Source organism: Schistocerca gregaria, chromosome X (genome assembly GCF_023897955.1).
Source record: "Schistocerca gregaria isolate iqSchGreg1 chromosome X, iqSchGreg1.2, whole genome shotgun sequence".
Lineage (NCBI taxonomy): Eukaryota > Metazoa > Arthropoda > Insecta > Orthoptera > Acrididae > Schistocerca > Schistocerca gregaria.
The window spans coordinates 380,802,250-380,828,695 of NC_064931.1; the positions used below are offsets into that span (position 1 = coordinate 380,802,250).

A 26,446-nucleotide genomic window follows, 5' to 3' on the forward strand; every position below is an offset into this window, starting at 1 on the left:
TTTGATTAACTGAACCTTTTGGTGAACCAAATAAAGGTTGTCTTGTGCAGCTGATGACTGACGTTTTATCCTTGTGGTAATGAAGCTTCATTGAGGAGTACAAAGTTGAGTAACCTTAAATATTTTCTTAGGGGTATATGAAGAAGAAAGAAACATTGTCAAATTTTTACAACTGTTTGTATTCCATTACATATAAATGATCCGTGGGGTACAGTGGGCAGCAATCTGTGGTTGTTTGCTGATTATGATGTGTGGTACGGTAATGTATCAAAGTTTAATGACTGCAGGAGGATACAAGATGAACTGAACATAATTTCTAGTTGCTCTGATGAATGGCAGCTAGCTCTAAATGTAAAAGAATGTAAGTTAATGCAAATGAGGAGGAGTGGCAACCCCACAGTTTTCAAATATGGTATTAGTAGTGTTCTTCTTGACAGGGTCACATTGTTTAAATATGTGAGCATAACATTACACAGTAATATGAAATTGAATGAGCATGTGAGGACTGTGATAGGGAAGGCGAATAGTTTACTCCAGTTTACTGGGAGAAATTTTGGAAAGTGTGATTCATATGTGAAGGAAACCACATATAGGATGTTAGTGTGACCTATTCTTAAGTACTGTTCAAGTGCTAGGGATCTGCACCCTGTCAGATTAAAGGAAGGCATCGAAGCAATTAAGAGGCAGGCTGCTAGATTTGTTACTGGTAGGTTCGAACAACATGCAAGTATTATGGAGATGCTTTGGGAAATCCAATGGAAATCCCTCGAGGGGAGGTGTGTTCTTTTAGAGGAACACTACTGAGAAAATTTAGATATCCAGAATTTGAAACTGACTGCAGAACAATTCTACTGTTGCCAACATACATTTCACGTAAGAACCATGAAGATAAGATATTAGAAATCATGGGTCATATACAAGCATATCGACAGTCATTTTTCCCTTGCTCTATTTGTGAGTGGAACGGGAAAGGAGATGACTAGTAGTGGTACAGGGTACCCTCAGCCACACACCATACAGTGGCTTGAGGATTATACACGTAGATGTAGATCAATGGTCTGCGTCCTAGTGTATTCATCACAAAGATATCAGTGTAGATCCTCAATGAAAAGTAGAGGTTCGGTTGCAGATTTGGGTTCACTAATTTCCAGAAATTGTAGATTTTTAAACAAGACAGCAGGTCTGTGAAACTTCTGTTAGTTAGTGGGCATGCCTGTGCTTTGAATTCCTTACAGATTGACTAATTTGGCAGTGCAGTTACTGCACAGTAAAATGAAAGAGAATTTTAATCAGAGTGGTTTTGGTGCTTATCACCATGAAGCAGAACCACAATTACAATGGGGAAAAACGTAGGAGAAGAGGTGTAGGACATTAAAGAAACAAATATCAGGGAGGTGGAAACAGGAAGATTTTTCATTGTAATGAGAATGGAATCAGAATTTGAGATAAAAAGAGGGAGGCCCAGGGGGCAGAAATAATAGACCACAAGAAAACAGAAACCTAGGTAACAGGGGAAATGATCAGGAGAACTGAAGTTTGTCCCATTGAGGACCTGTCAATTTGAGGTGAGAAAAAGAACTAAAATCGGGTTAACAATTACAGAAAAAGGTTTCAGTGGAAAAGAAGTTCAGGATCATATGGGGAAAATAACTTGGGAGCATACAACACATATAAATGTTATATTGACAGAGAATTCTGAAAAGTAATGTATAATCTTAGAGATAAATCTGCTTGCCACAGAGTCTAATATTCACGGGCTGTAACGTGCATACCTCAATAACTATGAGCTCTCCTTTATGTCTGATACTGTGAAAGAAATCTCTTCTGCTGTAATCTCTTTACTTTCCATATTTTGGGAGGAGGCAGTAGGACCAAAAACAGAAATAATAATATAGTAAATATAGCTTATAAAATGCATATCTTAAGAGCTATGAGCACTTGTTCGGTAGAAGAGATGTGTTCCACAGTAGTGGAAATGAACAACTGCTCATATCTCTTAACGGTTTGCACTTCAATGCCTGTGTTTACTGGAAGTCTTTCTTGTTTTAGTGCATACTATCACCTTCCAAAATATTGAAAGCAAAGAGGTTGCAATCGAAAAGATTCATTTTACTGTATTGAAAATGAAGTAATGCCCTTAAGATATGCATTTTAGATCCCATGATTACTAGGCTTTTTGCTTCGAATGCCTGAATATTGACCATTCCTCATGGGACAGCCCGTATAGCTGATAATTTCCCTCTGATGTTTAATGTCATGTCAATTAACGAATGGAAAACGGTATTACATTATGCACTGTACTATTATACACAGAATAGAACCTACCATGACAACCTTAAGACAAAAATCTATTTTAACAAAACATAACGTATCTGTAACACGAGTGTGCCTATACAGGGTGTTACAAAAAGGTACGGCCAAACTTTCAGGCAACATTCCTCACACACAAAGAAAGAAAATATGTTATGTGGACATGTCTACAGAAATGCTTACTTTCCATGTTAGAGCTCGTTTTATTACTTCTCTTCAAATCACATTAATCATGGAATGGAAACACACAGCAACAGAACGTACCAGAATGACTTCAAACACTGTTACAGGAAATGTTCAAAATGTCCTCCAGTAGCGAGGATACATGCATCCACCCTCCGTCACATGGAATCACTGATGCAGCCTTGGAGAATGGCGTATTGTATTACAGCTGTCTACAATGCGAGCATGAAGAGTCTCTACATTTGGTACCAGGGTTGCGTAGACAAGAGCTTTCAAATACCCCCATAAATGAAAGTCAAGAGGGTTGAGGTCAGGAGAGCATGGAGGCCATGGAATTGGTCTGCCTCTACCAATCCATCGGTCACCAAATCTGTTGTTGAGAAGCGTACGAACACTTCGACTGAAATGTACAGGAGCTCCATCGTGCATGAACCACATGTTTTGTCATACTTGTAAAGGCACATGTTCTAGCAGCACAGGTAGAGAATCCTGTATGAAATCATGATAACGTGCTCCATTGAGCGTAGGTGGAAGAGCATGGGGCCCAATCAAGACATCACCAACAATGCCTGCCCAAACGTTCACAGAAAATCTGTGTTGACTTGATTGCACAATTGCCTGCGGATTCTCGTCAGCCCACACGTTAATTTTGAAAATTTACAATTTGATCACGTTGGACTGAAGCCTCATCCGTAAAGAGAACCTTTGCACTGAAATGAGGATTGACACTGTTGGATGAACCATTCGCAGAAGTGTACCCGTGGAGGTCAATCAGCTGCTGATAGTGCCTGCACACAGTGTACATGGTATGGAAACAACTGGTTCTCCCGTAGCACTCCCCATATAGTGATGTGGTCAACGTTACCTTGTACAGCAGCAATTTCTCTGACGCTGACAGTAGGGTTGTTAACTGCACGAAGAATTGCCTCGTCTATTGTAGGTGTCCTCGACGTTCTGGGTCTTCCCCAGTCGTGAGTCATAGGCGGGAATGTTTCGTGCTCCCTAAGACGCCGATCAATTGCTTCGAACGTCTTCCTGTTGGGACACCTTAGTTCTGGAAATCTGTCTCGATACAAACGTACCGCGCCACGGCTATTGCCCCGTGCTAATCCATACATCAAATGGCCACCTGCCAACTCTGCATTTTTAAACATTGCACTGACTGCAAAACCACGTTCGTGATGAACACTAACCTGTTGATGCTTCGTACTGATGTGCTTGATGTTAGTACTGTAGAGCAATTGAGTCACATGTGAACACAAGCACTGAAGTCAACATTACCTTCCTTCAATTGGGCCAACTGGCGGTGAATCGAGGAAGTACAGTACATACTGATGAAACTAAAGTAAGCTCTGACATGGAAATTAAGCATTTCCGGACACATGTTCACATAACATCTTTTCTTTAATTGTGTGTGAGAAATGTTTCCTGAAAGTTTGGCCGTACCTTTTTGTAACACCCTGAATGAGCACGAATTAGTAATATAGTAACAATGTATGAAAAGACAGATTTCTACAAAATGTAAAGCTAACACCCTAAGTTGCAAACAGGTACAATTAGAAAGACACTTACATATGAGATTTTGGGCACAATCTTTGTCAGAAAAAGAGGAACGCACACCATTCATTCACACAAGCAAGCACACCTCATGCACACTGACTGGCAACTCTGGTTGGACATGATTATGATCTTTTGAAGCTTAGTTTTGAAGCCTACAGCTTAGGAAGCATCTTCGTGTCCTGAGATGATTTTTGACAGTTTGCTTGTGCCATCATTGAAGAGGATGTTATCACATGTAAAACAGAGTTGGTTGACATGTTTTCCATGTGGATATCTTTATGTCCACAGCATGGACACTTTAACACATCCTCCAGAACAAAGGTTAATAACTTAGGTGAGATTGTGTCTCCTCATCTGAGGCTACTACTTTTCCAGCAATCCAGTATATTTTCAATTGTAGAGTGGCGTTCTTGTAACTGTGGAGTGTTAATTTGGTATATTTATAGTCAATGTAGGTTCTGTTCATCGTCCTCAACAGCTGACAAGTTCTGATCATGTCGAACACCTTTAGGTGCGTATGAAGGCCATGCGACATGGGAAATACATGTCTCTCTCGGTATGTGTGTACTGATTGGTTATGGTAAACAGTCCTGATTCTTTTCTGAATCCCACCTGTTTGCCTGGCTGGCAAAAATCAAATTTTCAACTTAGACAATTCATCAGGATTTTTGTTAGCACCATGTAAAATATAAACAAACAACTTATAGGTCTGCCGTCCTTGGTGCTCATGTTACCTTTTTTGAAGAGGAGAATGACTTCTGCATTTAACAATGTCTCAACAATCTTACCTTCCTCACGATATTTATGTAATAGAATTAGAAAACTTTCATCGCCTCTCCGCCCCTTTCAAGCATCCCACATGTGATCCAATCTTCTCCTGATGCCTTACAATCCTTGAGTTGTTTCAGAGCTGTTTTCATTTCATTTTTATTGATAGGTTCCAGTTGTTCTGATCCCACATTCATGACATATCTTCGTGATTCATCACGTAGGCTTTGGCTCGACAGTGCCTGACTACAGATCTTCCAATGAAAGTGCTCAGCAACTTTTGTAATTTTCACTGTTTCAGCAACAACTTCTCCTTGGCTGTTCCAAAGGTTGTGGAGGATAAGCTTGCCTTTTCACTAACTGGAATGAGGGACTCTCGTGTTCACATTGATTTTGATGGTCTCCTCAGTAAGTCTTGTATTTTGCATTCACTGATCGCCTTCTTTACATTTTTGTTGAGATCTCTGCATTTGGGTGTGTCTTTATCAGTATTTTGCCTTCGTTCTATAAGCTGTTGGGTTTTGCAGTTGAATTTAGGATTTTTATGTTTTCAGGATGTAGTCACTTTCTTTACTGCAGTTCAAATATTGCTGATAATTTTGGTCAAATGTTTGTTCATTTCCATTCCTCTTGGCCTCTGTGTTGGTTGCTAATAAAATTCATTATGATTTGTCATCTCTGGTTTTGCATTGAAAGTCCAAAGCTTGCAGTACAGGCATGGTTTTCTGTAGCCTTCACTGCTATCTTAATCTTAATTTCACCAAATATTAAAGAAAATGTGATGGTTTCTGAATGTTTTGCTGTTGTCAGACTTTCATAGAAATGTGCTAGTTCTTCATCAGTTGAAGTGCAAACTGGTGCAAAGGCACAAATGATTAGAAGGCTAACCTTAGCATTCAACTCAAGGATCACGTAGATCGCTCTGAAATGGATACGGTCTTGATAATGAGGTGTTCCCACCTGCTGTGAAGTAGCAGAGCTACTCTGATAATAAGTGAATTTATGCCTGAGTTATTCTGAAATAGGAGGATCCCACACTTGAGGACAGTAGTCGCTTCACTTTTGGGCATTGTTTCACCGACTCCATTTGATGTTTTGCAATTCATGTTCTAAAGTGACAACTGCTTGTAAGTTTCATACTACTACTACTACTACTACTACTACTACTACTACTACTACATAATGGCATTACAGAGAGTTTTGTTCGCATTGAATTTATTTCCTTGGTGTTTGTTTTGTTTTATGAACTGATTAGTCAAATGGGACGTCGAACAGATGTGCAGAACTATAGGTCTATATCTCTAACGTCGATCAGTTGTAGAATTTTGGAACACGTATTATGTTCGAGTATAATGACTTTTCTGGAGACTAGAAATATACTCTTTAGGAATCAGCATGGGTTTCGAAAAAGACGGTCGTGTGAAACCCAGCTCATGCTATTCATCCACGAGACTCAGAGGGCCATAGACACGGGTTTACAGGTAGATGCCGTGTTTTTTTACTTCTGTAAGGCATTAGATACAGTTCCTCACAGTTGTTTAATGAACAAAGTATGAGCATATGGACTATCAGACCAATTGTGTGATTGGATTGAAGAGTTCCTAGATAATAGAACGCAGCATGTCATTCTCAATGGAGAGAAGTCATCCGAAGTAAGAGTGATTTCAGGTGTGCCACAGGGGAGTGTCACAATATACATAAATGATCTTGTGGATGACATCAGAAGTTCACTGAGGCTTTTTGCAGATGATGCTGTGGTGTATCCAGAGGTTGTAACAATGGAAAATTGTACTGAAATGCAGGAGGATCTGCAGCGAAATGACGCATGGTGCAGGGGATGGCAATTGAATCTCAATGTAGACAAGTGTAATGTGCTGTGAATACATAGAAAGATAGATCCCTTATCATTTAGCTAAAAAATAGGTCAGCAACTGGAAGCAGTTAACTCCATAAATTATCTGGGAGTACGCATTAGGAGTGATTTAAAATGGAATGATCATATAAAGTTGATCGTCAGTAAAGCAGGTGCCAGACAGATTCATTGGAAGAATCCTAAGGAAATGCAATCCGAAAACAAAGTTAGTAGGTTACAGTTCACTTGTTCGCCCACTGCTTGAATACTGCTCAGCAGTGTGGGATCCATACCAGATAGGGTTGATAGAAGATATAGAGAAGATCCAACGGAGAGCAGCATGCTTCATTTCAGGATCATTTAGTAATCACGAAAGCGTTACGGAGATGATAGATAAACTCCAGTGGAAGACTCTGCAGGACAGACACTCAGTACGGGCTTTTGTTAAAGTTTCAAGAACATACCTTTACCGAAGAGTCAAGCAGTATATTGCTCCCTCCTACGTATAACTCGTGAAGAGACCATGAGCATAAAATCAGAGAGATTAGAGCCCACACAGACAATCCTTCTGTCCGCGAACAATACGAGACTGGAATAGAAGGGAGAACCGATTGAGGTACTCAAGGTACCCTCCGCCACACACCGTCAGGTAGCTTGCGGAGTGTGGATGTAGATGTAGAAGCAGGTGGAGGCCCTGTAATGGTGTGAGGCATGTGCAGTTGGAGTGATATGGGACACCTGATATGTCTAGATACAACTCCGACAGGTGACATGCGCAGGCAACCTCTCTGACCATCCGAATCCATTCATGTCCATTGTGCGTTCCGCCTGACTTGGGCAGTTCCAGCAGGACAATGCAATACCCCACACATCCAGAATTGCTACAGAGTGGCTCCAGGGACACTCTTCTGAGTTTTAAACGCTTCTGTTGGTCACCAAACTCCCCAGACATGAACATTATTGAGCATATCTGGGATGCCTTGCAACATGCTGTTCAGAAGAGATCGCCATCCCCTCGTACTCTTATGGATTTATGGACAGCCCTGCAGGATTCATGGTATCAATTCCCTCCAGCACTACTTCAAACTTTAGTCAAGTTCATGCCAAGTCATGTTGTGGAACTTCTACATGCTCATGGCGGTCCTACACGATATTAAGCAGGTGTACAAGTTTCTTTGGCTCTTCAGTGTACATACCTTGTGGTAACTGTGAACACACAACTTTATTTATGAAATGCATCACTTTCATTCTACTTTAATATGGCACACGGCAGTAACTGACCATAGATGACTTCAAAGTCCAAAGTGCGAAATATACTAATTCTTGCCTATACAGGTTCTTGTGTTAAGTTTAATTTCATGTGTGTTATTTATTTTAACAGCATTTTCCCTTACTATATTGAACACAAAAGTAAACATCAGACAGATATAATCAACAATACAGCTTCTCTGATGAGGAATGGTCAATATTCAGGGATATGACAGGAATGATCATTCAAAGCAAAAGAGTCAAGGAACCATGGGCTCTATAATGCTCACCTTAAGAGCTGCGAGCACTCTTTTGTCTTCGATACTGCAGAACATATCTTTTGTACTGCAAGCTCTTTGCTGTGCTTATTTTATGGGGTGATAGTATGCACCAAAAGTAGAAAAAAATGTCCAGTAAACATGTGCTGTAAAGTACAAACCTTAAAAGCTATGAGCATTTGTTTATCTTCGCTACTGTCGAACACATCTCTTTTACAGGGCAGGTGCTTACAGCTCTTAAGGTATGCATCTTAGAGCCCATATTTACTAGACTCTTTTGCTTTGAATAATCATTCCTATCATATCCCTCCCTGACCTGGGACACCCTGTATATTCTTTCACATTATTTAAACCATTTGACAATTCTGAGGTGGTTTACTGATTCCATGTTGGTAAAAACTTATTGTTTCTGAGTTAAAGATTTTGTCAAACCATGTTGGAACTGCATTTTCATCCAAATGAGAATATTCTTGACAGTTGCTCAATAAGGAGTGGGAAAGGTAAATGTTTGAGGGCATAAGATCACAAGAATAAGTGTGCGAGGGATGACTTCCCAAAGAAACTCGTAGCTTTCTTTGTGACATTAGTGGTGTGTGTTATCAAGTAGTAGCAATATGAGGTGCAGTCTTGTCAGTCATTTTTCTCATACTGTGACCGAAAGGTACCTCAGTTGTTGGCAACAAATGCCAGCTGCAATGGGAGTCACAGGGTTGTAGAACTGCTGAAAAGAGTAAACACAGTGGTTTACATGCTGCAAGTTACAGGCAGAAGGGGCCACTGGCCCAACCTAGGTGTTATGAGTACATGACTCGGAGCAGCACATTAGCAAAACAGGGGTGCACAGCCACATATAAATAGGTGCTGGTTTTTCTAATGAGGGGAATTCAAGTGTGGCAGCTCTCCTGGATGGTGGGGCATGGCACACCATCAGCTACACGCAGCAGCAGATGGGGCACCAGTATTCCAGTTCACGGCGGGTTGCTGGTTTGACCCCTCTGAGGCCAACGCGGGGTCCGTAGCCAGCCAGTGGTGGGCCACTCAATGGCTCGCTACTGCGCGCGGTCTTGTTGGCTCCCAACACACGCCGTAGGCATACCGAGGTGAGGGCAGCAGATTTGGCTGTCGGATCATAGGTGCTTGTTGTCGCCCTTGATCTTAACCATGACGGCAAAGAAGCACGCAGTGGGCTGCCCTGCAGCTTCCAGTGAGCGGAGCTTGGGGATGAAGGCCACCGAGTCGGCTGCCTGAGCATCCTGACGTTGTCAAAACACCGCGACTGTACACAGCCAGCACACCGCAGTATGTTGCAGAGGTCGCTGAGGTAGCCCTTCCGCGCCAAGCTGTTTTGCAGACAGCGAAGTCGCATCCTTGGTATCGCAGGACAGAGAGGAACATGGCACTCAAGCTGGGAATAATGAAGATCATGGCCAAGTTTTAATACGGCGCATCCTGACAGTTTTCATCCCCGTCCAACATTCCACCACAGCATGCCAACATCTACATTTGGCAGTGACGGCTGCACCAATGACACTACCACTAAATCAGAATTACTTAACATGGTTTTCTCAAATTTCTTCATCAAAGAAGTTGAAGTAAATATTCCAGAATTTGAATCAAGACCAGCTGCTAACATGGATAACTTAGAAGTAGATATCCTCGGTGTAGCAAAGCAGCTTAAAGCACTTAATAAAGGCAAGTCTTTCAGTCCAGATTGTATACCAATCAGGTTCCTTTCAGAGTCTGCTGATGTAATAGCTCCATACTTAGCAATCATATATGACTTGCTTGACGAAAGATCGTATATAAGAACTGGAAAGTTGCATGTCACACAAATAAGCAAGAAATCAAATCAAATCAAAAGTAGTCTGTTGAATTACAGACCCCTGCGCTGATGTCAATTTACAGTAGGATTTTGTGACATACTGTGTTCAAACAATATGCAGTATTTTGAAGGAAACGATCTATTGACACACTCAGCACAGATTTAGAAATATAAGTCTTGTGAAACACAACTAGCTCTTTATTCACACCAGGTAATGAGTGTTAACAACAGGGGTCTCAAATTGATTTCACATTACCAAATTTCCAGGAGGTTACCTTCGCTTCCCTTCCATAGCCATACTCAAGTTAATTATCATTAATTACTGTAGCATTCACATCTTTTCCATAAGTTTTACTTTGATTCATTTTAGTGGCAGGCTGAATAATCAAGACATTGAAAGTGAATAGCAGCTAACATCACTACATATTAATCATACAAATGAAGTCGTCATTGTGTAAATTGAAGTGCTCCTTGCTCTAGCTATCAATAAGCCCATTAATGTTCTCCAAAATCAAATCATCAAGTCCTCTGTAACATAAAATGCGACATAGCCACAAGTGAAGCAAAAGCAAATAGTATTCGTAGTTCAGTGTTAGTTATACCACAAAATAATTAAATCTGTAAATTAATTAAGTAATAACAGAATAATAAGTGATTAATGTCTATAGCAGAACAATGTAAAAGTTAAACTGCAAGGCACTAACAGGGCTTTTCTCAATTGCAAATGGTGTTTCTCACTAGACAACTTCTTAGTCTGCAGACTGCAGTAGTCAAAGATCAGGAATAATATCTACACAGGTATCAAGTAATTTCATAACTCATAAACAATATCAGATATGGCATCATGAGCAACAGTATGTAACACAATGTTTTGAAAAATATTTTCACTCATGTGAGAGCACATTAACTGTAGTCACATGACCCACATAATAATCATTCAAATTGGGCTAACTAAGGAAGAATGAATGGTTGGTAAACAGCAAGGTCATCGGTCGTTGGTCATTGGTCCCATGATCCAAGGTGGCTAAGGGAGGAACAACACCAACATCACAGTTCAGTCAATGGGAAAGGAAAAAGGACAAACAAAGAGGCAGAAAGATTGCCAGGGCAGAGTAAAGAACAGAAAGGGGGGAAGAGATGCAAGAACAGGAGGAGACACCAATGTGTCCAAACCTCATACCACACCATGATCGCGGCACAAGGAAGACACCAGAGAAAGAAGACACAAGACAAAGGAGAACAAAACTGTACAAAAGACTAGACAAAACAAAGAACTAAGGACTCCAGTTCTGGAAGGAAATTAAGGTACTTGAACTGGGAGGGAGGGGGGGGGGGAGATTAACCAAGAACAGATGTGACCTCGTAAGGGTAATTCACTAACATCCATGAAAAAGAGAGTGGGAGTGTATACTTAGTGTGAAGGGCCAAAAGTTGGGCGCAATCCAGCAAAATATCTAACACAGTGATGTAGACCCTGCAACTACAAAGGGAGAGTAAAAAGTCACGGGTCAGCCTGGTATGGCCGATATGAAGACAGCAGAGGGTGGTAGGTTCCTGCTGAGAGAAGAAAAAAGAACACCACATGGAAGGAGTCCCCTTAATTGCAAAAAGGTTATTAGACAGGGGTGTAGGCCCCAAAGTGTCACACCAGCCATATGATCAGCAAGGTCATTATCCAGGATACCCATATGACCGGGAACATAAAGGAAATCAACTGAACAAGCAGCATGGTCAAGATCAGCAAGAAGGCTGTGGACAGTAAAGACCAAAGGGTGTTGGGAAAAACACCAGGTGATGGCCTGAAGGTCACTCATTGAATCCGTACATAACAAAACTCGGGTGAGGGAGGACTGTTTAATAAAGCAAAGGGCCTGCTAAATGGCCATCAGTTCCATAGTTATCCCATATGATCCTGATTTAGAGCCATCAGTGTAGGAAACAACAGCATCCCAAAACCCCCATAAACATCAGCAGAACAAACAAAGGAACAGCATCAAAGCGACAGAGGCTTTCAGATGCCAGGAGAGACCCATCCTAATTTGGGACCAAGGAACTAACCCAAGGGTGTTATCGGGAGAGAGTGTGCAGAACAGACAAAGAGGGAAGGTGGAAATCATGGTGAAGAGAAGCGAGGCAGAGTCTAACTGGTAAATCACCCAACGGCATGCAGCAGATGTTACAGAGCTGTGAAAAGAATACAACAGGAGGAGTGAGTAGGGAAAGAGAAGACAGTGATTAGACTATTGACAACTAGTGTTAAAGGCACTGGTGGCCAAATGGATACCACAATAGTTGACTGGGTGCTAGAGGAGTGGTGTAGAAGGGGCAGCTGAGCCGTAAACTTGGTAACTGTAGTCCAGATGGGACAGAACCTGGCCCAATAAAGTCAGAAGAAGATTCAAACAATCTACACCCCAAGAGGTGTAGGCAAGGAAGCAAAGGACATTGAGTTTAGAGAAACAGCCAATCTTCAGAAGGTGGATATGGGCTTGTTATCAAAAAGATAAACCCCAGAAATGGAACTGGTGGACCATGGTCAGGTGTTGAGTGTCCAGATAGAGTTCCAGATCTGGATGGATGGAAGTGTGGCAACAGAAATGCACCACCCATGATTTAAGGGTGGAGAACTGAAAACCATGTGAAAGAGTCTACGTGGATGTGCACCAGATGGCACCCTGAAGCTGTCACTCCACACAGGCCACCGAGTGGGAACTAGACCAGATACAGAAATCATCAACATACAGACCAGAGGTGACCAACGGTGACCCCAAGTCATTTAATAGCAGTGAGGAAAAGAAGGACACTTAATATGTAACCCTGTGGAACACTATTCTCCTGGGTCTGCAGAGAGCTGAGAATGGTGCCAATCCAAACTCCAAATGACAGGAACAGGAAATGGCGAATAAAAATCGGGACAGGGCCCCAAAAACCGCATTCATGAAGTGTAAGCCGTGATGGTGGCAAGCCATGAGGTGATGGTATGTTCCTATGGGACCAAACTGCTGAGGTCATCGGTTGCTAGTGAAGCCATGTCATAGGCTTCTTTGAAGACCAAAGAAAACTGTGGCAAGATGGCAGCACTGGGAGAAGGCCTGTGAAACTACAATTTCCCACTGAAGCAGCTGATCAGAGATCATCCCTTCTGAAAGCCACAATTGTAAGGTAACAAAAGGTCCCGAGATTGGAGGACCCAACACCATCCATTAAAATAACTTGCAGGTACATTGGTCACACTGATTGGCTGGTAACTATCGAGGGATGATGAATCCTTACTGGGCTTAAGGATAGGAAACAATACTATCCCTGCACTGAGAGGGGAAAACACCTTGTAGTCAAATTATGTTAAACACCCAGAAGAAATGTTGGAGGACTGATGTGTTGAAGCAATTGGTTGTGTATGAAATTTGGGGCCAGGGGCTGAATTGTGGGAAGAGTATAGGACCAGAAAGAAGTTCCTATTCAGTAAAAGGTTCATTGTAGGTTTATACCTGACAAGGGGTAAAACATAAGTGGGAAGCTGTGGCCAACTGTTTCCAGAGGAGGAAGGTTGCCAGATAGGAAGCTGGCACTGAAGCCATTGCAAAATGTGCCGCAAAATGTTCCACAAGAACTGATGAATGCATGCAAAACCCACCCGGGATGGCAAGGCCTGGGATGGAAGATACCTTTAAGCGTGTAGTGAGCAGCCCACACATATGACAAAGGGACAGAAGAATCTGGGGAGGAGGCAAAACATTCCCAACAGACTCACTTGCTCTGTTCAATTAAGAAACTAGATTTGGCGTGAAGGTATTTAAAAGTAATAAGACTGGCAGAGGGCAGGTGCTGCTTAACATGTTGCAATGCTCAACAGTGATTACACATGGCAATGGCAATGGCCATGCTCCACCACAAGACCGGCCAGCAGTGAAAGGGGTCCGTTGAGTGGCGGATGGCAAATCTGGCACCATGAATAATTGTATTGGACATGTCATGGATGCTTTCATCAATACAAGTGACAATCTAGGAGGTATATAGAGAGTAATGAGCGTGATGCAAAACTGTATGGGGTAACCTGGCCATCAGGAGGTGGGAAGGGGACAAGAGAATCAACAGGAAGTGGCCACTATCACAGAGGTCATCACGCAGCAACCAGTGTAATGAATGAAGAAGGGGATGGGAAGTGAGTGAAAGATTAAGGGCAGACAAACTGTCAACAGCAGCATTAAAATGGGTAGGGAAACCATCATTAGGAAGGGACAGGTTGTGGTCCACAAAAAACTGGTCTATGAGGAGATCCCGACTAGACAAAAAAAACTGCCTCACAAGTGCTGATGGGCATTAAAATCACCAAGGAGGAGGAAGACAATTAGGGCATCAAGTACAGGTGTTCTTTCAGGAGAGATATGGAGACTGCAGAGTCCAAGTGGGCCCAGATGGCAACTGCTTCCAACGTGGTATGAAGGGCCTTGTCCCAGAACTACTACTACTACTACTACTACTACTACTACTACTACTACTTCTTCTTCTTCTTCTTCTTCTCTTTTATAGGTAGAGGAGGCAATGGCCCAGAAAGATAGCAGGTTTCAGTGAGATGTGGAACAGAGAGAGTGGATGACCTATCCAGCAGTCTTCCTACTCTCAAAACAGCGGGCTGAAGCTCTCCACTTATGTTTCACACCTTGTCACTCAGAATTATACTATGAACCTTTTAGTGAATGGGCACGACTTCAGGCCCTCACCTCTTCACATGATTCAGACCATGGCCCTGATTCCACCATAACCAACAGCTTCAACATCTCAATACTCCACAGTGACAACATCTCCTCCCTGTGTTTAACAGTACCCGGCTTCAAGGTGTTTTTCTCTCTCAATGTGGGGACAGTATTGTGGCACCTGTCCTTAGGCCCAGGAAGGATCTGGCACCCATCAATAGTTACTGGCCAATCAGTCTGACGAATGTCCCCTGCAAGTTATACAAATCAGCTCTGTTGGGTCCTTGAATCTTGGTACCTTTTGTCTCCTTAGCAGTGTGGCCCATGTGTGGCAGCAGACCACAGGTCTGGGAGACACCAGAGAGAAGGTGTCCTGGAAGGGGACCTCCATCACCAGCAGATGCCGAAGGCCGAAGGAGGAGGATATTTCTCCAGCTGGGTAGGGGCGGCGGTACCCAGAGGGATGGGAGTGGGAACCACTTGGGAGGGGAGGGGGGGGGGGGGAGGAAGGAAGAGAGAGGTATGACAAGAAGGGGGAAGTAAGTAACAAAAGCAAAGTTAAATGTCATATTTCAGATGAGCCTCAGTGTACGATAAATAATCAAGGGATTTATACTCCTGTATCTTCTTTTCCTTATAAACCGGGCAATCTGGCAAGTGGGGAGAGTGATGGTAATGACAATGCGCACAGGCAGCAGAACACATGGAGTGGGAGTCCAAATTTGCCACAGAGGGTCCACTGTACAGTGGGAAGACACATGTTTGAAATGCAAACACCAAAAAAACCTCATGGGTTGTGGGACATAAGGCTTCATGTCACACTGATAAACCATAAACTTCACCATCTCTGGTAGGGTGACCCCTCAAATGACAATAAAGATGCTGGTATCAATGTGATTGTCCTTACAGCATTTCTGAACATGCTGAACAAAATGAATACCTCGCCATTCCAGACTGGCCCCAGTTTGAAAGATGAGGTCTGTATGAAAAATGACAACCTGAACCATATTCAAAAAGTGATGAGGAATATTGGACACTGGGTATTGCCAAGATGGTCACAGGCATGGAGCACTGCAGATTAGGCAGCAGAAGTAGTTTTGATCAACAGCAATTTTGTTCAACTTGTTTTCTTTTTTCACCCTTCCCTTTTGGCATTTTTAGTCCCCCTTTGGGGTTTGACCTCCCCTTCTAAATTTTTCTCCGTAGTGAGAGCCAACTGGTAAAGAACACCTTACTTAGTGTCTTTGGCATGTGGTCTTATTGTGTCTTCCATATTTTAGTTGATGCCTTTTTACTTTGCACACTATATAGCCAGCACAGCAGCCACTCCATGTGCCCAGCTATCCTCCTGGTTCTGCCTGTCTATATAATGTTGTATCAGATTTTTGCAAGGATGACGTAGTTTTAAAAGTTGTTAAAACTATGTTTTCTGACCATGATAGAATATTCTTAAAATTAATGGAGTTAAAAAAAATATAATGACTAACCAATAGAACCCACAGAAGTAAGACAGTTGAAACAACAAAATGTAACAAATCTCACACAAAGACTTTTGAGCACTGACTGGTGAACTAATGTCATGGAGAATGAGTCTTTTAGAGATGCTTTTGACTATTTCTGATATATCATTACCACTATCTTTAATGAATCCTGTTTCCTTGCCACTAAACATGACAGACTGAATGCAAGTAAACAACGCAATAGAAATGTAACTGATTAATATACAACTTTCTTGAATAATAAGGATTCTGTTAAAAATTTACTGTGGCAAATCTTGCACTGATAATGAGTGTTGACACTGGGGCATTTGTATGTCAAATTAAAAAAGATTTACAGAAAAGATATCATTCCCACAAAGAAAAAAGCCAATATTAACTACATGTCATAGTCTTGTAAGAAATGAAAAGTAGCTTGGAAAAAAGTTAAATCAGAAACATGGTTCATGGCAGAAAAGTCACCTGTTCCTCTAAGTGCACATGAGCTAAATAATAATTTCATAAATTCTGGGAAATTAGCCATGAAAGATGAATTTAGATGACAATGTGGATAGACTTCCAAATTCACAAAAAGCAGAGCTGGAGGTAGACTTGCAAAAATATGGACAGAGAACTCTGTTTCCTCACAGTTGCTGCAGCAACCAACCAACAATGGAGTGGAATGAATACTACTCTGTCCCAAGGATATATTGACTGTAGTCTGATCAATGAGTGACTTCAGAACTGACGTTATATAATGTTTCTCTAATTTTACCCTAAAAATAATAGATGGCATGTGCATTCCACTATCGTACCCTGTCAATAGGATGTTTAGAGGGGCAACATTTCCAAACTGTCTGAAACTGACAATTGTCTTGACCATATATAATTAAAAGGAGACAGGAATTAACCACAAAATTGCAGGCCTATAGCAATAGTATCCATAATACCAAAAATTATTGAAACTTTAATGAAAGACAAAGTAAATGTTTTTTTTAGTGTAAAAATCTATTTAGTAAGGCTAAATAAGGGTTCCAAAGTGAGATATGTACAATTCAGGCAGTTCAAGAATCATCTTGCTCAGGTTTGAAGTTCCTCTTGGTGTTCTTCCATGTTTGCAATTTAATTTCTTTTTTTAAGTCTCCCTTGTAAAAAAGTGTTTTGTGTAAGATGTATTAAAAAAGTTTAAGTAGTTAAGAAGTTGGATTATCAGTACAACATGATCAGCACTACATGGTATTGAAATTGGCAGCACACCTAACTACAATAGTAGATTTAATCAAGGCATTTGACACTGTGTTACATAGCATTTTAATTTAGAAACTTAAAAGATAGAGAACAACAGAACTAGCACTACTGAAAGTTTATTTGACAAACAGAAACCAAACGGTAGTTGTAAATTCAAATAAAAAATCTGACCTCAGTAAAATACATAGCGCCACAATGATCTGTGCTGGGACCTTTCTCATTTATTTTGTATGTGAATGACCTACCAAACTTAATGCCATACAAATCTGTGAGGTACACCAATGACACACCTTTTATCACATCATATAATGTGTGAATGTTGTCAAACAAATTAACAACTCCATGATGGAAGAGGCAGCTCAGTGGTTCCAAGAAAACAAGCTGACATTAAATAACAACAAAACTAAACAAATCCTCTTTTCCCTAAGAACTATTAAAAATGGACAAAATGGGATCAAGCATTCTGTAAAATTGTTTAAGCATCTACCTCAATACTAAATTATGGTGGAATGCCCATACAGAAAAGCTCTGCAGTAAGTTGGCAAGAGTCCTAAGGAAACTGAAGAATTGCATAAGCAAAGACCTTGTGTTCCTAGCATACTATGCATTTTTTCACACACACACGCATAAAGGAATATGACTTTCGAGGAAAATGCTAGAGCAAAATAAGTTTTCCTCTGACAGAAGAAAGTCAATAGATGTATTTTTGGTTCAAGCAACATAACTTCCTGTAGACAATACTTTGTTGAGCCAAAATACTTAGTCCTCAGACTATACATGTTCACAGTACTTATAAGTGCCAAACAGAATGTCCACATGTGTGAAAGATCAGATGTGCACTCATACAAAACTAGAAACAGGAACTTACTGGACATTCCTTGGACTCACCTACATAAAGAAAAAAAATATTCTTTCATCCAAGGGCATTGAACGAAAATAAATTTAGAATGGTGACAGAGACATGGTTGAAAGAAAAAGCATTCTACAACACAAAAAATTTCTATATAATGACAAAATTGACAGCCTTTTACTTTAAATGTGATTGTGAACAAACAAAATTGTAAGTTACAGCATTCAACCTGATTTGTAGTATACGTAACCTGTGTAAGAAAACTATGTGATGGGTACAAGATACGCAGTATCTATGTAATGATATACACATTAACCATTTGAAGAATTATGTATGTACTGCCAGTGTCTTACAAAACACCACATTTGTTTACAAGCTAACAAATCAATTTAAATTTCAACAAAATCGCATCATCCAGCTGATATCCCCGAGTGTTAGAATGCCACTTCCAGGATACAGGCCTGTCAGAGTCATATCTAGATGTATCAGGAGTCCCATATCACTTCAACTGCACATGCCCCACACAGTTACAGATCCTCCACCAGCTTCAGTAGTTTCCTGATGACATGCAGGGTCCACAGTTTCATGAAGTTGTCTATATACCCATGCACATCCACCCACTTGATACAATTTTAAATAGGACTCATCCGACCAGGCAACATGTTTCCAGTCAACAACAGCCCAATGTCAGTGTTGGAGGGCCCAGGCGAGGCGTAAAGCTTTGATTCGTGCAGTCATCAAGGGTACATGAGTGGAACTTCAGCTCTGAAAAGCCAAATTGAGGGTATTTCATTGAATGGTTCACACGTTGACACTTGTTGACGGCATAGCACTGAAGTTTGCAGCAATTTGTGGAAGAGTTGCTCTTCTGTCACACTGAATGATTCTCTTGAGTCGTCGTTGGCCCCATTCTTGCAGGATCTTTATCTGGGTACAGCTATGTCAGCGATTTGATGTTTTACCGGATTCCTGATATTCACGGTACACTAGTGAAATAGTCGTATGGGAAAATCCCCACTTCATTACTACCTCAAAGATGCTGTCCCCCATTGCTCGTGAACTGACTATGACACCACATTCAAACTCACTTAAATCTAGATAACATACTATTGTAGCAGCAGTAACTGACCTAACAACTGTGCTAGACATTTGTCTTATATAGGCGTTGCCGACCACAGCGCCATATTCTGCCTATGTACATGTCTCTGTATTTGAATACATGTGCCTATACCAGTTTCTTTGGCACTTCAGTGTATTTATTCCTCAACATATTCATCCTGGTGACCAACACACTTCTCACTATGACAGACCAGTTTATTCATACCATCACTGTAGAATGTTTGGCATTGTTGACAGAGCCACAACCTCACATCTGATTGCACCACTTCATCACTTTCAAAGGGAAGTCCTTAAAGGTGTTCTTTCAGGTTTTGGAAACAGATGAAAATCAGATGAACTGAATGTAGGATGAATGATAACATGGAATCCAAAGCATTGGATTGTTTCAAATGTCACAGCACTCTCATGTGGTCTGGGATTGCCGTGCTAAAAGAGAGGGTGCTCCATGTGTGGATGAACTCTTCAAATTTATGCTTTCAGTTTTCTGAGGGTCTCTCACACAGACACACATACGTATTTATCTTACACACTACAATTTGGAGCCCCCTATCGGCAGAGGGTTGCAAGTTGTGTCAGCAAAGTAGGTAAGCTGACCAAGTAATATAAGTGACATGTAATACCTCAATAGAAATTGAGAACAGACTAAAAAAATTGGAGGCATTACATTTCAGTATACCCTTGTATATCTTCCAAATGTTCTGTTTCTCTTTCTAAAGGCTCTAAATATATGTCTAGAACCAAGGACTACTTTTAATCCTCCCCTCCCTTTGTAAACAACAATGAGGGGGTTGTTGTACTGACTACAGGTCCTCTCGGTTTTACCCCAACTTCTATTTTCCTGTAATCCCTTTTCTACAGCCTTTTTGCTAATGGTACACCACATGGCTAATTTAAAAAATGTTTTGCAAACTTGTAAATGTAATTTGTACTCAGTCCTTTACTTTTCCTGGGTTTTCATCAAAAAGTCAACTGTTCCCCAAATTTTTCTTGCTGTTGAGGATTCAACTTTTCTGCCTCCTCCAATTTTGCTTCTGCACATTATGATAATTGACATCAACTAAACTATTTTAAATACAATCATCATCTTCCTCAAAATATCCTCTCTCATTTGCATAAATAACCCCCCAATTTGGTTACTGTTGTTTCTGTTATTCAGCATAATTAAATTTGCCTTTGAATAAATTTCACTCTATTGGTTACTAAATACTAATCTTCTTAATTGACCAGTCAAATCCCATTCTAGCATTTACAATCTAGTTCATAATTTGAAAGCCATTTTCTCTAATATTCTGTATTCCAAGATGACTGTAAAACCTCTTTTCCTTATTTTTTTGACTGTCTCCCTGTTTTTTGTTGTTGTGGTCTTCAGTCCTGAGACTGGTTTGATGCAGCTCTCCATGCTACTCTATCCTGTGCAAGCTGCTTCATCTCCCAGTACCTACTGCAACCTACATCCTTCTGAATCTGCTTAGTGTAGTCATCTCTTGGTCTCCCTCTACGATTTTTACCCTCCACGCTGCCCTCCAATACTAAATTGGTGATCCCTTGATGCCTCAGAACATGTCCTGCCAACCGATCCCTTCTTCTGGTCAAGTTATGTCACAAACTTCTCTTCTCCCCAATCCTATTCAATACTTCCTCATTAGTTATGTGATCTACCCATCTAATCTCCAGCATTCTTCTGTAGCACCACATTTTGAAAGCTTCTAACTCTTCTTGTCTAAACTATTTATCGTCCATGTTTCACTTCCATACATGGCTACACTCCATACAAATACTTTCAGAAACGACTTCCTGACACTTAAATCTATATTCGATGTTAACAAATTTCTCTTCTTCAGAAACGCTTTTCTTGCCATTGCCAACTTACATTTTATATCCTCGTCTACATTCCATTATCCTCGATTTCCTTTTGTTGATGTTCAACTTATATCCTCCTTTCAAGACACTATCCATTCCATTCAACTGCTCTTCCAAGTCCTTTGCTGTCTCTGACAGAATTACGATGTCATCGGCGAACCTCAACAATTTTATTTCTTCTCCATGGATTTTAATACCTACCACGAATTTTTCTTTCTTTTTTTCACTGCTTGCTCAATATACAGATTGAAGAACATCGGGGAGAGACTACAACCCTGTCTCACTCCCTTCCCAACCACTGCTCCCCTTTCATGTCCCTCAACTCTTATAGCTGCCATCTGGTTTCTGTACAAATTGTAAATAGCCTTTCGCTCCCTGTATTTTACCCCTGCCACCTTCAGAATTTGAAAGAGAGTATTCCAATCAACATTGTCAAAAGCTTTCTCTAAGTCTACAAAGGCAAGAAACGTAGGTTTGCGATTCCTTAATCTAGCTTCTAAGGTAAGTCGTAGGGCAGTATTGCCTCAAGTGTTCCAACATTTCTACGGAATCTAAACTGATCTTGCTTGAGGTCGGCTTCTACTAGTTTTTCCATTCGCCTGTAGAGAATTCGCGTTAGTATTTTGCAGCTGTGATTTATTAAACTGATAGTTCGGTAATTTTCACATCTGTCAACACCTGCTTTCTTTGGGATTGGAATTATTATATTCTTCTTGAAGTCTGAGGGTATTTCACCTGTCTCACCAGATGGTAGAGTTGTAAAGACTGGCTCTCCCAAGGCCGTCAGTAGTTCCAATGGAATGTTGTCTACTCTGGTGGCCTTGTTTCGACTCAGGTCTTTCAGTGCTCTGTCAAACTCTTCACGCAGTATCTTATCTCCCATTTCATCTTCATCTACATCTTCTTCCATTTCCATAATATTGTCCTCAAGTACATCGCCCTTGTATAGACCCTCTATATACTCCTTCCACCTTTCTGCCTTACCTTCTTTGCTTAGAACTGGGTTTCCATCTGAGCTCTTGATGTTCATACAAGTGATTCTCTTATCTCCAAAGGTCTCTAATTTTCCTGTGGGTAGTATCTACCTTACCCCTAGTGAGATAAGCCTCTACATCCTTACATTGTCCTCTAGCCAACCCTGCTTAGCCATTTTGCACTTCTTGTCAATCTCATTTTTGAGATTTCTGTATTCCTTTTTGCCTGCTTCATTTACTGCATTTTTTATATTTTCTCCTTTTGTCAAATTCAATATTTCTTCTGTTACCCAAGGATTTCTACTAGCCCTTGTCTTTTTACCTACTTGATCCTCTGCTGCCTTCACTACTTCATCCCTCAAAAATTCCCATTCTTCTACCGTATTTCTTTCCCCCATTCCTGTCAATTGATCCCTTATGCTCTCCCTGAAACTCTATACAACCTCTGGTTCTTATAGTTTATCCAGGTCCCATCTCCTTAAATTCTGACCTTTTTGCAGTGTCTTCAGTTTTAATCTACAGGTCATAACCAATAGATTGTGGTCAGAGTCCACATCTGTCCCTGGAAATGTCTTACAATTTAAAACCTGGTTCCTAAATCTCTGTCGTACCATTATATAATCTATCTGTAGCCTGTCAATATCTCCAGGCTTCTTCCATGTATACAGCCTTCTTTTATGATTCCTGAACCAAGTGTTAGCTATGATTAAGTTGTGCTCTGTACAAAATTCTACCAGGCGGCTTCCTCTTTCATTTCTTTGCCCCAGTCCATATTCACCTACTATGTTTCCTTCTCTCCCTTTTCCTACTACCGAATTCCAGTCACCCATGACTTAAATTTTTCGTCACCCTTCACTATCTGAATAATTTCTTTAATTTGATCATACATTTCATCTATTTCTTCGTCATCTGCAGAGCTAGTTGGCATATAAACATGTACTACTGTAATAGGTGTGGGCTTCTTATCTATCTTGGCCACAATAATGCGTTCACTATGCTGTTTGTAGTAGCTTACCCGCATTCCTATTTTCCTATTCATTATTAAACCCACTCCTGCATTACCCCTATTTGATTTTGTGTTTATAACCCTGTAGTCACCAGACCAAAAGTCAGATGTAGCTGCCCTTATTTTAACCCCTACTGAAAACATCTGCATCTACATGACTACTCTGCATTCCACTCTTAAGAACTTGGCAGGGAGTTCAGTAAACAACCTTCAGACTGTTTATCAACAGTTTCAATTTCGCACAAAGTGCAGAAAATATAAACACTTAAGTCTTTCCATGCAAGCACTGATATCTGATCATTTCTCCTCATATAGATGAGTGCGAGAAAAATATTGCCACATTCAAAGGAGAAAGTTAATGAATAAAATTTAATGAGAAGATCTCACTGCAATGAAAAATGACTTTAAATAACTGCATCCCCAACTTGTGTACAATTTCCATGACTCTCCCCCCCTTGTCTGTTTCAAATAGATATTTTGCTAAATTTCATATGAAAAATGAGTGTCAAATTTTTGTTTTCACAAAACATGTCACTATATTTTTAATAAAAAATAGCATAATTGTATTCTTAAAGAGTTGTAAATGTTAGCTGCAAATTTATTTATCCATTGCATTAATAAAGACATGTGAAAATTGTCATTGTTACCCGTTGTAATATCACAGCACCTGAGCCGACCAAGTTAGTACAAGTGCGTTAGTACTGGAGTTAGTTCATTCAGTTCAGCTGAGTTAACAGAGCAGCATGAAGAACAAGTTCATTTGCAAAATAATATTTTTTTGTAACAAGTTATGATATAGTGAAAATCGATCAAAAATAAGTGTACACTTTTTAACTAGAGAGTTTATCTAACATCTTACGTCCACGAAGCACCAATTTTACCTAAACTGCACACAAATGAGTTTTAACAAGCGCTCTGACTATGAACAGAGACAAAAGCCAAGCAACCATTTGCTACTATTACATCGGTACTTGTAAAATGCTTCTGTAACTATTTTGAAGCCAATACAAAATTTAAATGTAAAAAAATTTTAATGTAACCCCCAAATTATTACACCAAATTTGTAGCACATTGTAACAATGGGCACAGTCATTTGTCTTAACATGCACAATATTTTATACCCATTGTCAAAATTAGGGGCTATGAAAACTGGTAGTCATAATGTCTGCCCTATGACACCTCATACCATCAGGCTTCGTGTTAGACCTGTATGACAATGACAAATGCAATCTGACTATGTCTGTTCTCCACGAGCCTGCACTGTAAAGCAAACAATATATCTGTCTGCTCAGGCACTACTTGCATGGGGCTGTTGGCATCCTACGTAACATTAAGTCAGGCCAACCTGAACTCATCGATTCCAAATTTGCATGACAGTTGTGGGATCCCAACCAATACTTGCATTAATATAGCAGAACCATAGACAATAGTCTCAATAAACCATAATCCTGTTGCTTTTGAATTCCAAAACATGCTTGTAGAAGTCTCATCCCCTTACACGAGGCATAATGCAGTCTTCTCACAAATTATGACCATATACACTAGGCTTCTGAATGAGAAACCTACGGTGGAATTTTCCTTATGCACAGAATGCATGTGGTGATACTCCATTCTACTTATTGTCCTTGGGCTGAAACAGTAATCATTTGTATATCTTATCATGCAATCCACTGCATGTCAGTTTGGTGTTTGTTGCATGTTGTGTTCCTTGTGCTGCAACTTTAATGCCTGGACTCACATATCTCCAAAATTTATTCATATTTGGGATGGTTGCTTTGTAAGCAATGCAAACATTGCCTTGCATTATTTCAATACATAAACATTGTTATTATACCAAATTCTTTCATCAAAAAGTTATAATGGGGTTATGAACTCACCAACAGGTTTTCCAAAAACTTCATTCCACTTCAACTCCAAATCACAGTCTGAAAGGCAAATTGCAGCTACATAAACTATAAAATATACTACAGTCACCAGTCCCACAATCATGAGGAAATCCATCACAATTTCTTGAAGAAATGTGGAAGAACTTGTAATTAATTTTCAATTCTGTTATTCAGCTCCTGGAAGATAATGCAAACAAAAACATAGTATTTAAAATTAGGGCAATAAAAACAGCAATGGAATAAAATCAAATCCAAGTATAATTTTAATTATTAGTAAGCAGGCAAAATGAACAAAGTGACATTTTGACACAATTGGGAAGGTAATGTACTGAGGTATAGCAGTTCTTTACTCCAAATAATGAATACAATAATTGCTCAACGTATCAAATGAATAACCTAGTAATGAAGAAGAACACTTTTTTTCATAATTGTGATATTTAGTTTTGCCAAAAAATGCATGAATTTCATGAGCAGTGTGCAAGCTTATGTAGCACTACAGTGAAACACTAATTCATTCATTTGTGTGACAACTTTTGATCAAACATTAATAAGTTCCTTAACAGTTTACAAATAATCAGATTTAACACTGTTAAGTGATAAAATCTTGTTGCAAGAAATGTAGAGCAGATCTTGTTCCAAAACCAAATACATCACACATCCTTAATCAACAACGTGATTTGATCTCTCTAATTGCTGTTCTGTCCTGTTGGATCCATACACAAGAGTAATCCCTTCACAAAAATTGATGAAAACAGCTCTTCAAATATCTGCAACATGAACTAAAATCATGGTAGTCACTATATATGTGAAATTCAAACAGATATGTCACTCAGTAAGTTAGTTTATTAGTTTGATTTTTCACAGATCAAGGCTGAGGATAAATATGGCACATACATATGTTTCATTACAATTTTCATTCTAGATTCCATGATTCTGTGGTAATTACAGACACTGAAGTAGCGTAAGAAAGCACTCACTAGCCTTTAGTATCTGTACATATAGTAGACAATTAGATGTTAGTGAGTAGGATGACGACAGTGGTGGTGGTCTCGGTACCACGATAGTCCATGCAGTTGTGGTAACACTGTGCCCCCAGATGGCACAGTGCCTACTGCACCTGCCTACTAAGCATGAGATCCTGGATTCGAATCCTGGGTCGGTACATATTTTCGCAAGTCGCCGTTGATTCTGCTTAATTTACTGCTGCAGCTGATGGCAGTTTTCTCCTTCAATTTACATTTTCTGTTTCACAGCTGGGGGATCTGTGTTGTGTCTGTTCTTTCAAAGGAACAGACACCATGCATTCAAATACA

The 26,446-nt window shown here is 40.2% G+C and overlaps 1 protein-coding gene across 2 annotated transcripts in view; it reads right to left on the reverse strand.

Moving 5' to 3' along the window:
• LOC126298041 (dehydrogenase/reductase SDR family member 7) overlaps nucleotides 1-26,446 on the reverse strand; it is a 157,223-nt gene that overhangs the window by 112,293 nt on the left and 18,484 nt on the right. For both annotated transcript variants that reach the window (XM_049989361.1, XM_049989360.1), the window contains exon 2: nucleotides 25,125-25,310. In XM_049989361.1, coding sequence (XP_049845318.1) covers nucleotides 25,125-25,248 — 124 coding nt within the window. In that variant the 5' untranslated portion in view covers nucleotides 25,249-25,310. The remainder of the gene's footprint in view (nucleotides 1-25,124; nucleotides 25,311-26,446) is intronic.